The sequence below is a fragment of the Xyrauchen texanus genome, chromosome 8 (genome assembly GCF_025860055.1).
Source record: "Xyrauchen texanus isolate HMW12.3.18 chromosome 8, RBS_HiC_50CHRs, whole genome shotgun sequence".
Classification (NCBI taxonomy): Eukaryota; Metazoa; Chordata; class Actinopteri; order Cypriniformes; family Catostomidae; genus Xyrauchen; species Xyrauchen texanus.
Genome location: NC_068283.1, coordinates 43,881,351 through 43,895,873, shown reverse-complemented (window position 1 = coordinate 43,895,873; position 14,523 = coordinate 43,881,351). Strand labels below are relative to the sequence as shown.

Below are 14,523 nucleotides of genomic sequence, written 5' to 3'. Positions count from 1 at the left end.
AGTGTTTCTTCACTTTATAAAGATAATGTCGTTAATTAACATCCGTCTAGAGGGTATACGCTATTGTGAATAGTTTCTTCCAATCTTCCATCCAGTGATTGCATTAGATTGCTTGTTTAATCGAAACTTTAGAGATGCTGGGTTGCGTTGGACAGACAACAAAGGATCATTCTTATTCAAACCTAACAGATAATACGTATGAATAGCTGAATCAACCAAATTTATTCACCATTAGTCTACAAGCACAGATTAAAAAACACACACACACATTACTGTACATATTTGTGTCATCAAATATACTTTGGGTGGGTTGATTATGCTATAAAATGTTCGACTGGAACAATGCAAAAATAAAAATAAAAAACCTAAAGCAACCCAAAACCCACAAAGCTAACTCACTGTTAAACTGCAGCTAACTGAGCGTTATTTACAATCACCTACACAAAAGGGAACATTACATATCTACTGAAAACTTGATGATATCACAGAAGAAACTAAATAACAGAGATATGCAACAAAGGAAAAAAACCAATTCAGTAAAATTGTGCTTTTAAACCCTTTCCCAAGTTCACAATTGAAATGGGACTTGTTTTTGAAGAGGCACTCGCTAAAATGCTAACGCCAGTTTATTATCGAAGAAGAATCGTTATAGCTATGTTTAGGACTCAAGTTACAAATCCTAACTCTACATATGTTTAGATTTACTGTGTGTATAAAGTCAGTTCAGATTCGTAGCAGTTCTGATTCTGGAAAAATAGTCTCAGCTCTTTGTTTGGCTTTCGGCTTGCTGCTGTGCGGTTGGGGTCCGGCATCCGTCTGCAAAGCCCTTGTGTTTTGCTCTATGTGTGAGGAGATCCGGGTCGCTTCGGAAAGTGCGGATCCTTCTTCAACTGACCCAGAACTGATGGAGCTGGAAAGCTTGCGCTGGAAGCAGGAACGGGCCAAGGTTGTATACTTAAAAAAGAAACCGTCAAAGTGGGACACCGCCTCAACTGCAGAGTTTCTTGAGCCAGATCTCGGCTCACCCACAGAGCACTTTTGCAATTGTTTGTTGACATCATAGTCATATTTTCTATCCCTGTAAATCTCAGTCTCATCTTCCAATCCACTTTTATCTATCTATCTTTTATTCTCTCAAGTGGTTAGACAGTTACTTCAGTCTTGCTCGCCGTCCTGTACTGATGATGTTGATGTCCAGGTATATACTGCAAGTGATCAACCGTATGCATGCGTCGGTTGGCGAACGCCTGCCTCTTATTGCCCACTTGTGCGCTATTTACAGTCAGTGTGTTGTACGATTCGTTTGTGGTGCTGGGGTGCGAATGCATCTTTAACATTTTGTAGTGTCGGTCCATGACTGGCGTAGTCGGCATGAACATGTCCGTGTGCGAAAGTGCCCGCGACATGGCCTTCTCCCTGAAATCTGAGCGGCGCAAGGACAGCATCTTATCCGGAGAGAGCAAAGGATCCCGCGACTGCAGTCGATCGGTCGACAACAGCTGCTCTTGTGATAGAATGCGTCCGTGGTACGGTGAGAGTCCTCCAGCGCCACCACTGTACGAGGATATGCCGTAGTCGCGGTGGGGTTTGGAGCGAGCTGGTGAGAGCACGTGGTCTTGGGACATGGCCCGCTGGACACGTTTTGGCTTCTGCCGCTGTGATGGGGGTTCAACGTTCAGCTTAATCATGTGCGACTGCAGGTTACCGCCGCGAGGGGCCAGGTCAGGCAAGTGGTGCTTTCGGATGTAGTACTCCTCATCCTTGTCACCTAAAAAAATATCCAAAGATAAAACACAAATGTGAACTAATGTAAAGTGCAGTTACAGAAGAAAGTGTAAATTATTTTCTCAATGTTCTTTATCTTAAATATTTGTTATGTTTTCCAGTTATTACAAAGAAGAAATGATTCTGCATGCAATCATAGCTTGAAAAAACCAATTGTACTGAAACCAATTCATTTTCGCAAACTTTGGTAGTGTACAGGTTTTTTTCCCTTCTAGCTGAAGTCTTATGCAATTGCCAATAATCTTTCAGGTATGCAAGGTTTAATTATATACATCTGTTGTCAAGTCAAAATATGTAAACGTCCTTTAACCATAAAAAAAACCCCTTCAAAATTGATTCTCCTGTTTAAGCATAAACCTAAAGAATAAATTGTTATATTTATGTTTAAAACAAGAAAATGGGTTAAAAAAAAAGCTTTGGCCATGTTAATGTTAAAAACACAACATTTACGCCTCTCCTCCACACTAGAACACTTTTTTTCTCCATTACCGAAAGAAATTCAGTTCACCCAAAAATGGAAATGATCCCATAATTTACTCACCCTCAAGCCATCCTAGGTGTATGTGACTTTCTTCTTTCAGTCAAACGCAATCGGAGTTACATAAAAAAATATCCTGGTTCTTCCAAGCTTTATAATGGGAGTGAATGGTACCTTCGATTTTGAAGCCCAAAAAAGCGCATCATAAAAGTAATCCATACTGCTTCAGGAGGTTAATAAAGACCTTCTGAAGCGAAGCGATGCATTTTGAAAGAAAAATATACATATTTTTAACTTTATAAACTATAATCACTGGCTTCACGTTCCTTTGCTGTAAACAACGCAGGCTGCCGCCTTCGTCACTTCTCACCGGAGCTTACGTTACGCCTACGTCATACACCTGAACTCAAATCTCTCGTGAACGTGTGGACGGCCCTTACCAGAAGACAGTGATTATAGTTTATAAAGTTATACATATGTTATAAAGGCATCGCTTTGCTTCAGAAGGCCTTGATTAACCCCCTGGAGCCGTATGGATTACTGTTTTGATGGATGGATGCACTTTTTTGGGCTTCAAATCTAAGGGACCATTCACCCCCATTATAAAGCTTGGAAGAGCCAGAATATTTTTTAATATAACTCCAATTGTGTTTGGCTGAAAAAAAAAATTCATATACACCCAGGATGGCTTGAGGGTGAATACATTATGGGATAATTTTCATTTTTGTGTGAACTAACCCTTTAAGTTTTCTAACTTAAATAATTTATTTGCTTATTAAACAGATTGATGTGAATGTGGCCTTCCATTCAAGATATTTGGTAATGTTAACATTAATAAAGGCATTAAAATCATGAACAAGATTTTTAACAGCATTTATGAATCTTGGCTAATATTAATTTATAAGAATACCATTTTTAATTCTTAGTTCATGATTTGAAGCATTAACGAATGTTAGCATACACAACTTTTAATTAAAAACATTTATTAGTATATGTTGAAACGAACATTTACCAAGATTAAAAAAAGTTTTGAAAAAGTAGTTCATGTTAACTAATACAAATGCAACCTTATTGTAACGTTTTTCCAGATGCAATATATGCAGTTTTGCTTCTCAACAAAATGCATCTTGTTTTATGAATATTTTGTATATTGTTACTGGATGACAAGATCATTCTGTGAATCTTCTTGCTTTTCTCTGTGAATATGAGGCTGTGATGGCAGCATCTGTTTGTGCTTTTACAATAGCACAGGAAAACCAATGGTGGACTTTTCATTCTAAAATCAGTAGGGCTGCTATGATTATTCTCTCTGGAGCGGGAACTGAGTGTGTATGTGTGTGTTTTGCTTATGAGGGGATGGTGCAGTGTTTGTTGAGAGAGTAACAGATGATCTGGGCTGCGTTTCCCAAAAGCATTGTGGGCTTAAGTTGATCGTCAGAGCCAATAGTTTCTACGATCGATTTAAGCTTCCAATGCTTTTGGGAAAGTCCTCTTGAGATGATGCTATCTATGATGATGATCTAGTTAATCTTGAAGCAGTAGGTGTCTGCTTTCAATGTTCAGATCAGTAAGTGTCATTCTGCATTAAATACTTGACTGTTGAAGCTGTGGGCTAACAGTTAGCGCATGTGCTCCAGATACATTGAGCTGTGGTACTTTTGACTTGTAGTGTATATTTAAGAAGATATCGCCTCTTTAATAAGCTTTAGTAGTTACTTTTTGATAGCATCTTCAAGTGTTGCTAACTACTACAAGTAAGCATAGCTTGATTGTCATTTAACTACTCTAAATTCTGAGTAGCTTGTAGCATTACAAGCTAAAGTTTAAAATAAAAGCTCCACCAACACTGTTGCCAGTAAGAACAACAGCACACTGAAAGAGATTAATTTGTTCATACACTATACAGATATTGATTCACCACTGAACTGTAAATCTCATGCTAATGAAGACAGTTTAGTCAGGCTGGCTTCTGTAGTCGACAATTACCATAACTGACACTGCAGGGTTTTGGCAGGTGCCGTAGCCGAGCAAATTCCAAAGGCCGAATGTGCCGATGTGACGGCCTGACATTACAAGTGAAAAGGTCAGAGAACGAGCCTACAGGCCAAGCTTTGGCCAACAGTCACTCACAGACCCAAGAGCTCAATTGTCTATTCTATTTAGATAATCCGGGCCGAATCAGAAGGCAATAATGCGCTCTAATGCCACCCTGAATGGAGCAGATTTCCATGTGCTGTCGCTGGGCTGCCCATCACAGGGGAAAGGTGAGCGCTTATCTTTCAGGTTAGCCGTATGAGGCGACCGAAAAATAAAGATGCTTCATTTCTAATTCTCTTTGGATTTTAATTAATTTCTCTTTCTTTGTTCAATGTTTTGGATTTCATTGAGTTAAGAGCTGTTGTGATGACCATCTAATCATACATTCTCAGCATGAAAATGCTTTAATGCTTAATTTATCTTGCCCTTTGTGTTTAATGAAAGCTGTCTTCTGGCAAAGTCCGTTGGTTATTTTTCATTAAGCAGATGCTTTTTTTTTGTGTTTTTTTTTTGCCAAAAGACTTGTTGTGCATTTATAAAAGGGAAACGTTTTGCTCAAGGTCACCAGAGTGACGGAGGATCTCACAAAACTTTCTAACTCAAGAATCAACCCTCCCGGCAGTTCAAAACATCCATCTTTCTCAATTACCTGCCCAGATCTGTTCATCACTACCCTATTGAGATTATTGATTACACCGTAACAGGTACATTAACACATTATGGCTGAGTGTTTGTTTAACTGCCTTAAAATGATGCTGATTTAAACTAAATAAATTAACAAATAAGACTTGTTACAGATATTTCATTCAATGTGATTAATTATAAAAGAAATCATGCCAACATGAATAAATCATGCCACCATAACAAGGAAGTGCCACTTTTTGCATCGTCTAATAAACTCTTTACTCATCTGCCACAATAATGTGATGTCTTTGAACTATTACATGTATTAAATATTTCATTTATATATTTTTTTTATTATTAAATATAAGCTTTATTTGTAAGCCTTATTAGCAAATAAGATTAATTACTGTATTTGTATTTTAATATACTGTAATGCATTTCATTATTCAATTTATTTATATATTTATATAAGCATTTTAAAGTAATGAGAATTTAGGTAAAAATTGTAAATGTGTAATTTGAATGAAAAAAAAAGAGATCACAATGCAAACAATCTTGATGATCCTAAAGGGGCAGTTCACCCCAAAATGAAAATTCTCTCATCATTTACTCACCCTCATGCCATCCCAGATGTGTGTGACTTTCTTTTCTCAGCTCATTTGTTCCATACATTGCAAATGGGTGCCAACATTTTCATGCTCCAAACATCACATTAAGGCAGCATAAAAGTAATCCATACGTCTCACATCATGTTTTAATCCATATCTTCAGAAGTGATATAATAGGTGTGGGTGAGAAACGGATCAACATTAAAGTCATATTTACTAGAAATCTCACATAGAGAAGCAAGTGGAAGAATGGCTGAAAAAGATCAACAAGTCTGGCTTGCCTGGAAAATTCAAGTGCTGGATTTACCAACAAAGCATGCTTCCGAGACTCATGTGGCCCCTAACTGTGTACAAAGTGCCTATGACAACAGTGGAGGGAGTGGAGAGGAAGGTCAATAAGCACCTTGGATAACCCCAAGTTTTACATCAATTGGGCTATACATAAGATCCGGACAGCTCCAGCTCCCCCTGTCTTCTGTAGTAGAGGAGTACAAAGTTGCCAAGTGCAGACTCTCCTTGACATACAAAGACTCCCAAGATCCACTCGTCAGGGAAGCTGGCATAAGAACACGATCTGGGCGGAAGTGGGCCGACAGCACTGAAATCAGCCAGACAGAATGCCCTCTTAAGACCAGAGACATCATTGGAAACCCTTGTATTGGAAGACAAGGCCTGGGAACTTCAGAGGTGATCAAAGTCCATCCTCAGGGAGAAGAGATCCATGATTCAGGATGAAGTTTGAAGCCTTGAGGAAGAAAGGAGTAGAGCTAAATCCATAGAGCTTGGAGCTCATGGCGCCTGGACAATGTGGGAGCTCTCTATGAGATCCATCACATGGGCTGAGCTGTGGAGACTGGAGCCATTTTGCATTGCCTTCTTGTTCAGAGCAGTGTACTTTACCCTACCCACACCAGTCAACCTGCACAAGTGGGGGGAGAAGAAGGACCCTCTCTGCAAGATATGTGGAGGGAAAGGAAGCATGACACACATCTCATCAGGGTGCAAAATTGCATTGACCCAAGGGAGATTCTGATGGCGTCATGATAGGGTGTTGACAATGCTCGCACACATCTTAAAGCAGGAAACGAGAAAGGGGCATCCAGCCAAAACAAAACCACTGCTGAACACCATCACCTTTATCAAAGAGGGGCAGGGGCCGGTCGCTCAGGGTGAAGCCAAACAAAAACTTTTGCAGTCAAACTGGGGTGGGAGATGAGGGTCGACCTGGGTAAAAAACTCCAGTTCCCAGAAGTGGTATTGTCCATAACTCTGAGACGAGATGTCATTATCTGGCCTCCTGGAGGAATTAAAATGATCATGGTGGAACTGACAGTTCTGTGGTAGGAGGGGTTTGAAGAAGTGGCAGTGAGAAAGAAGACCAAGTACCAACAACTGGTCCAGGTTTGCCGGGAAATAGGGTGGACAACATGGCTGATTACATTGAAGGTGGGATGTTGTGGATTCTCAGCTTAATCTGTATGGAATCTGCTGACAAATGTTGGAGTGAGGGGCCACAAGAGACAAACATCTGCCCGAAGGTTGGGGGAAGCGGCGGAAAGACCCTCTTGTTGGCTGTAGCATAAGAGTGAGGACATTAGCTGGAATCCTGGAGAAGAGGGGCAGTGACTTAGCCTCCAATGCCGACCCGCCAACTGGGGAGTGTTGTGGATAAAGGTCCAAACACTCTGTGAAGGTTGGGTGCCACCTGCAGACCTCTCCTCCTGGCCAAGGCTACATCCATTTAAAATGGTTGTAACAAGGCATCTTTGATGTAATTAAGTATGTAATCCAGAAGTGATATGATAGGTGTGGGTGAGAAACAGATCAATATTTATGTCCTTTTTTACTAGATATTCTTCTCCCTGTCAGTAGGTGGCAATATGCATGAAGAATGTGAATCACCAAAAACACAAGAAAAAGAATATGAAAATGAAAGTTAAAGTGGATATTGACTGAACAGGGAGGAAAATGTATAGTAAAAAATTACTTAAATATTGATGTTTCTCACCCACACTTAACATTTCACTTCTGAAGACATGGATTAAACCACTGGATTCCTTTTCTATGAACCATTTTGGCACCCATTCACTTGCAATGTGTGGAACAAAAGAGCAGAAATATTCTTCTAAAAATATTAATTTGAGTTCAGCAGATGAAACAAAGTCATAAACATCTGGGATGGCATGAGGGTGAGTAAATTATGAGATAATTGTAATATTTGGGTGAACTATTACCCTTTAAAACAGATTATGCAGCATGCAATTTCTTCTTGCATTTCTTTCTTTCTTATAATTTCTTCCTTGCAATGTGATCTAGACATCTATTCATGAGATTCACTGATCAACCAGATGTTTGGGCAACCAGAACACAAACAGAAATCAAATGTGTGCATGTTAACTATAAGCAGCCACCACATTACAAGCATTTTTCTTACAATAATTATGATTCATACATCGTTTAGAACTTTTAAACCAACAAAATGCACCATCATTTGACATTTGAAAGTATGTGATATGTACTGAATGTCTACTATTTCTACTGCTTTTTTATATGAAAGCTTTACACCTCATGCATGTTCAATGTATGAACATTTCATAATGAAGGCAGCAAACTCAGACAATGTATCCTGCCTCTATCCCTCTCTCTGAGAAAGGAAATACAGGACGTGTCATGTGTTATGAGATAGAGAAGAGGATTTACTCAGGTCTGATTTCATGGCCATCTCGTATGACGGAGGGAGATGAGTGAGATTCTGGAAAGAGCGGGAGAAAGACAGATCATACGGCTCGGTCTGTGACGTCAGGATGTTGTTCGTTCTCGGCTTTTCTGTGGGGTAGAAAAGAGAAAGAGAGAGAGAGAGAGAGAGAGGGAGAGACAGAGAGAGAAAATGATAAACAAGTCTGATACTAGAAAAATCAGACCCAGCTCAGTGTGTATACAGACCACAGTGACATCCATCTGAGAAACAATGTACAGAGAGAATTCACTACAAATTAAATGTGTTAATTTAGCATCCAATTCAGTAAAGCATCTGAATAGGCTCTTTAAAATACAGAATATGCAATCAGCTATATGGTGCATCTGGATATATGTCAGGTTATAATGCTCTTCTCCATCATAATGAATTACTGTTGTCATAATTACTATTAAATGTATATAAATTTCATTTACCGCCTGCTTTACACAGGTGGTAATAGTGCAACGTTAACAGCACCAGGCAAATAGCTCTGGGTTTTGTGAATAAGTCGTATTCTGTAAAATGGGTGAGGCAACAAAGGCACCTCCGCACACTTAAAAGGGCACCTTTACATTTGCGAAGAGCACCTTTATATTTGTGAATGAAAGGGCAGGGGCGTGCACCCCTTTAGCCCCCATTCTGTGCATGACAGTGATGCGCACATTTGACAGTGTGTCTGTGTGAGTGTTCATGTGTTGGTTCATTGTTGTGCCCGAAGTGTCACTCACAATGTTATATTTACTCAAAAGTGAATTGCCGTGGACAAACACAACACCATGGAACAGCACAGAAGGAAGAATCATTCAGGAGAGACAGTGAAGAAGAGTGTGTGCATGCATGTCTCTAGTTAAAGAAAGGGAAATGTAAAGACATTTCTAGTTTGAGGTGATCTCACTGACTGTGGTGCAATATGTCAAATCATAGAAAAAAGAGGTTAGAACCCAAATACAGGAGTACCAAACCAAAAGAGATATACACCAGCAGAGAGAGCCTGTACACATATGAAGACCACAGACAGACTGTACAAACAGTGATCAGCACAGAGAGACTGTACATACATCGAGACCAGCACAGATTGACTGGACACATAAACAGTATCAATCAGAATCAGAATGAGATTTATTGCCAAGTATGCTTACACATACAAGGAATTTGTCTTGGTGACTGATGCTTCCAGTGCACAAACAATATTGTATCATTATATTGTTAGCCTAAGGGCAAAAAAACTGTTCCTGTGTCTGACAGTTCTGATGCTCAGTGCTCTGTAGCGCCGGCCAGAAGGCAACAGTTCAAAAAGGCAGTGGGCTAGGTGAGTGGAGTCTAGATTGAATTTTCCAGCCCTTTTCCTCACTCTGGAAGTATACAGTTCTTGAAGGGAGGCCAGGGGGCAACCAATAGTCCACTCAGTAGTCCAAATAGTCCTTTGTAGTCTTCCGAAGTCCAATTTCGTAGCTGAACCAAACCAGTTATTGAAGTGCAGAGGACAGACTCAATGACTGCTGAGTAGAACTGTATCAACAGCGCCTGTTGCAGGTTGAACTTCCTCAGCTGGTGAAGGAAGTACAACCTCTGTTGTGCCTTTTTCACAATGGAGTCATTGTGGGTCTCCCACTTCAGGTCCTGTGAGATGGTAGTGCCCAGGAACCTGACTGACTCCACTGCTGCCACTGCTCTCCACTGTTTTGAGCATGTTCAGCTCCAGTTCAACCTCCCTTATGTATACAGACTCATCGTCATTTTGGATGAGGCCGATGACAGTAGTGTTGTCTGCAAAATTCAGGAGCTTGACAGAGGGGTTCTTGGGGAGAAGAGTACTGGGGAGAGCACACATCCCTGGGAGCACCAGTGCTGATCGTACATGTGCTGGAAGTGAATTTCCCATGTCTCACTAGCTGCTGCCTGTCCATCAGAAAGCTGGTGATCCACTGACAGATAGATCTGGGAACAGGGAGTTGGTGTAATTTAGTCCGGAGAACAGCTGAGATGATTGTGTTGAAAGCTGAACTGAAGTCCACAAAAAGGATCCTTGTATATGTCCTTGGTCTGTCCAGATGTTGCAGGATATGATGCAATCCCATTTTGACTGCATTATCCACAGACCTGTTTGCTCGATAACAAATTGAAGGGGATCCAGAAAGGGTCAAGTAATGTCCTTTGGGTGGGCCAACACCAGTCTCACAAATTATTTGACATCAGAGTGACGGGTCTGTAGTCATTAAGTCTTGTGATTTTAGGTTTCTTTGGGACAGGAATGATGGTGGAGCATTTGAAGCAGCAGGGAACTTCACACTGCTCTAGTGATCTATTGAAGATCTGTGTGAAGATGAGGCCAGCTGGTCAGCACAGGATTTTAGACAAGTAGGTGAAACATCATCTGGGCCCTGTACTTTCCTTGTCTTTTGTTTCCGGAAAACACGGCAAACCTCCTCTTCAGAGATCTTAAGCGCAGGTTGAGTAGCAGGAGGGGGGAGGACCGGGGTTGCAGGAGGTGTTTATGTTTGTGTGAAGTGAAGGTCAGAGCGGGTGTGGTGTGTGAGACTGGGCCTTTCAAATCTACAGTAAAACACATTCAAATCATCAGCTAGCTTTTGATTCCCTATAGTGTTGGGGGATGGTGTCCTGAAGTTAGTAAAGTATTTTAGGCCTCTCCACACCGATGCAGGGTCATTAGCTGTGTTTTTCAGCTTATCAGAGTAGCTTTTTTAGCCACTCTGATTTCCTTAGTCAGTGTGTTCCTGGCCTGATTGTACAATATTATATCCCCACTTCTGTAAGCATCCTCTTTGGCCGGATGAAGCTGCCTGAGTTTTGCTGTAAACCACAGTTTGTCATTGTTGTATGTAAAATAAGTACTAGTAGGAATGCACATATCCTCACTGAAACTGATATATGATGTTACAGTATCTGTGAGATACCAGATCTACAGACTCAAATACACATCACTGCAGTGAAAGCAGGCTTGTAGTTCAAGCTCTGGCTCATTGGTCCTTCTCTTCACAGGCATAACTACAGGTTTAGCTGATTTTAGTTTCTGCCAGTAGTTTGGAAGAAGATGAACCAGACAGTTATCAGAGAGTCACAAACTGCTCTAGGGATAGAGAGATATGCATCATTTATTGTTGTGTAGCAATGATCCAATGTATTTCTGTCTTTGGTGGGCATGCATTGTGCTGTCTGTAATATGGCAGTTCATGGGTGAGGTTAGCTTTATTAAAATCTCCCAGAATAATAATAAGTGAGTCTGGGTATTGTTGTTCCGTGTCTGTGATCAGCGAACAAATTGCAGCGCTGCATACACACACACACACACACACACACACACACACACACACACACACACACACACACACACACACACACACACGTGTGGAGGAATATAAAAACTCAACAGCATAAACAGTTGATAAAGAGGACTTCTAAATTAGGACAGCACGTCTTCTTTAACATTGTTACATCTGTACACCAATATTCCTCTAGTTTTTGCCATTAACTTCGCAATGCGATCCACTCTGAACAGTTGAAAGCCCGGCAGATGTAGCGCGCTGTCTGGAATGGCTTCTCTCAGCCAGGTTTCTGTGACGCACAAGGCAGCAGAGTTTGAAAAGTCCTTGTTTGTATGGGTGAGGAGATGTAGTTAGTCCATTTGTTAGGAAGAGTGTGGAGATTCGCTAGTCGTATACTGGACAGCGCTGTGCGAAAGCCACGCTGTCGGAGCTTGACCAGTGCGCCGGCTCGCTTACCCCGCCTGCGTCTCATAGTGCACTTAAACAACACAGCCTCGCCTCCAAATAAAATGTCCAACAAAATGTCCTGATAGTCCAAAACTGGGAAAAGATTGTCTGGTATGTACTGCAGAATGTTTAGCAGTTTGTCCCTAGAAAAACGGATTCAAAAAAATTACTAAACACCGGACAAACAAACAAAAACAACAAAAAAATTGGAAAGCTCAACACCGAGGCTGCCATCTGCAGCACCATCTTGACAAAGATCCCAGCACAGACACTATACACACAGAAAGACCAGCACAGACATCCTACACACAGAGAGAGACTAACCAGCACAGAGAGAATGTACATGTATCGAGACCAGCACAGGGAGGCAGTATACAAAGAGAGACCAGTAAAAAGACTGTTCACACATAGACACCAGCACACAGATGCTGTACACACAGAGAGGCCAGCACAGACTGTATCTGCAGAGACTGAATACACCGCACAGACAGAATCTAAAAGTATATAGATCAGCACAGAGAGGCTGTTCACAGAGAGAGACCAGCAAACAGACTGTATACACAGAGATAGAACACACAGAGTGGCCAGCACAGACTGAATGTACAAGTACAGAGGCCAGCAAAGGGAGACTAAACACATTGAGACTAGCACAGAGACTGGCACACAGTGATAAGTATAGAGGGACTGTACACACAGAGACCAGCACAGAGACTGTATACACAGAGATTGAACACACGAGAGGCTAGCACAGACAGAATGAACAAGTAGAGATTAGCACAGAGACTGTACACACAGAGAGACCAGCACAGAGAATGTACTTTATACACAAGGGTTGCACGATTTCGGATACAAACGAAATGTCGCGATACCAACAAATTGAAAAAAGGTACGATATCTTCTTGTTGTTAATTTTGGTTCCATATTAAAATATGCTGACATTAGCTAAATATAATGTAATGTAAGAGTTTTAAGATCAAATCAAAGACCATTTGAAAATAATTAAAGAAAAATCCTCCATATGGCCAAGTGGGATCATTAAACAGTAGTTTGTTTGTTAATGTAATCTTGTATAGAAGAGGTAAACATATTTGGCTTGCTGTCTGTATCTGGAGTGCTCAGAGCTCGAGACTCGACTTGAGTCCTGATTACCCCCCCGGACTTATTTAGATAAATGATGACTCTAGAGAACACTTGGTGATGAGGTGATGGAGGGATATCAGGAGAATTATCACAGGAAGCAGGGAAGCAGTGGCTTATATACTCCTACTCGCGGGCCATGATTTGTCTGATTAAAATGAACATACTCCTCCCAAACCTCTGTTAATTAACTCCATATGAATAGGAGGCACCTCTCTGACCTGTCTTCACACACACACACACACACACACACACACACACACACACACACACACACACACACACACACACACACACACACACACACACACATGCACACAAACACAAACACTATTGCAACACATTCTACTAATGCTTGATTTTCATGCAGTGTGTCCAATAGTATCCATCTGCAGAGCCAAAGATCAGTGTGTTGAGTGTATAAACAATTATGAACTCTCAAATGAACTCTTTATCCATTGCAGCTCAGAGATTTCACCTCACGAATCGCAGGAAGCTTGATATAATGAACCCTTCGCAAACTTCAAAGATCTTCAAAATAAACGTCCTGCTGAAATGAGAGCTCTGCTCAACTGATTGCGTGAAATTTAAGACATTACGACAGAAAAATATTACTACTGTATAAAAGTGTAATATTCAAAGCAGTCACAATAATACTCATAGAAACAATAATATAATATTAAATGGTTCATTAGTATTATTATCTGTAAGCAATACCACATAAGCAAGTGTACTGAATATCAGCATGTTGTGATTTAGCCACAGCAGCCTTTTGCCTCAGGTAATCAGATTGTTTTCATTTAATGTTTTCATTAATGCTGTAAAGCTCTGTTGTGCATCTTTTTTATATATATACATATATAGTTGAAAGTATAATATTCTCATTTGATTAAAACTGTACAGTACGCATTTGATTAAATGCAATTTGATCATAACATTAAATTAAAACATTTAACATGGAATCCAGAACAATTAAAATCTAATTTGTATTTATAAGACTTTATGCAGTTCTTTTAGACAATTATTTTTTTTTTATTTGTTGCCTAAGTATCGAGTTAGTATCGATACCGAGGTACCGGGGCTGGCATCGTACCAAAGTCAAAATTTTCACATAGAGACTAGCACAGAGACTGTACACACAGAGATCAGCACAGACAGATTGTACAGAGAGAGAGACCAGCACAGAGACTGTACACACAGAGATTGAAAACACAGTGAGGCCAGCACAGAGAATGCACACCTTGAGACCAGCACAGAGACAGTACACACAGAGACCAGCACAGAGACACCAACAAAGAAAGACTATGCACACAGAGATCAGCACAGAGACAGTACACACAGAGACCAGCACAGAAACAGCACAGAGACTGTACACAGAGACACCAA

The 14,523-nt window shown here is 40.6% G+C and overlaps 1 protein-coding gene across 2 annotated transcripts in view; it reads right to left on the bottom strand.

Annotated features, from left to right (window-relative positions):
* Window positions 1-212: 212 nt before the first annotated feature.
* The window catches only part of LOC127647993 (protein shisa-6-like), a 94,055-nt gene continuing 79,744 nt past the window's right edge, over window positions 213-14,523 (bottom strand). For both annotated transcript variants that reach the window (XM_052132545.1, XM_052132546.1), the window contains 2 exons: window positions 8,233-8,358; window positions 213-1,768 (listed from right to left, as the gene is read on the bottom strand). In XM_052132545.1, coding sequence (XP_051988505.1) covers window positions 1,143-1,768; window positions 8,233-8,358 — 752 coding nt within the window. In that variant the 3' untranslated portion in view covers window positions 213-1,142. The remainder of the gene's footprint in view (window positions 1,769-8,232; window positions 8,359-14,523) is intronic.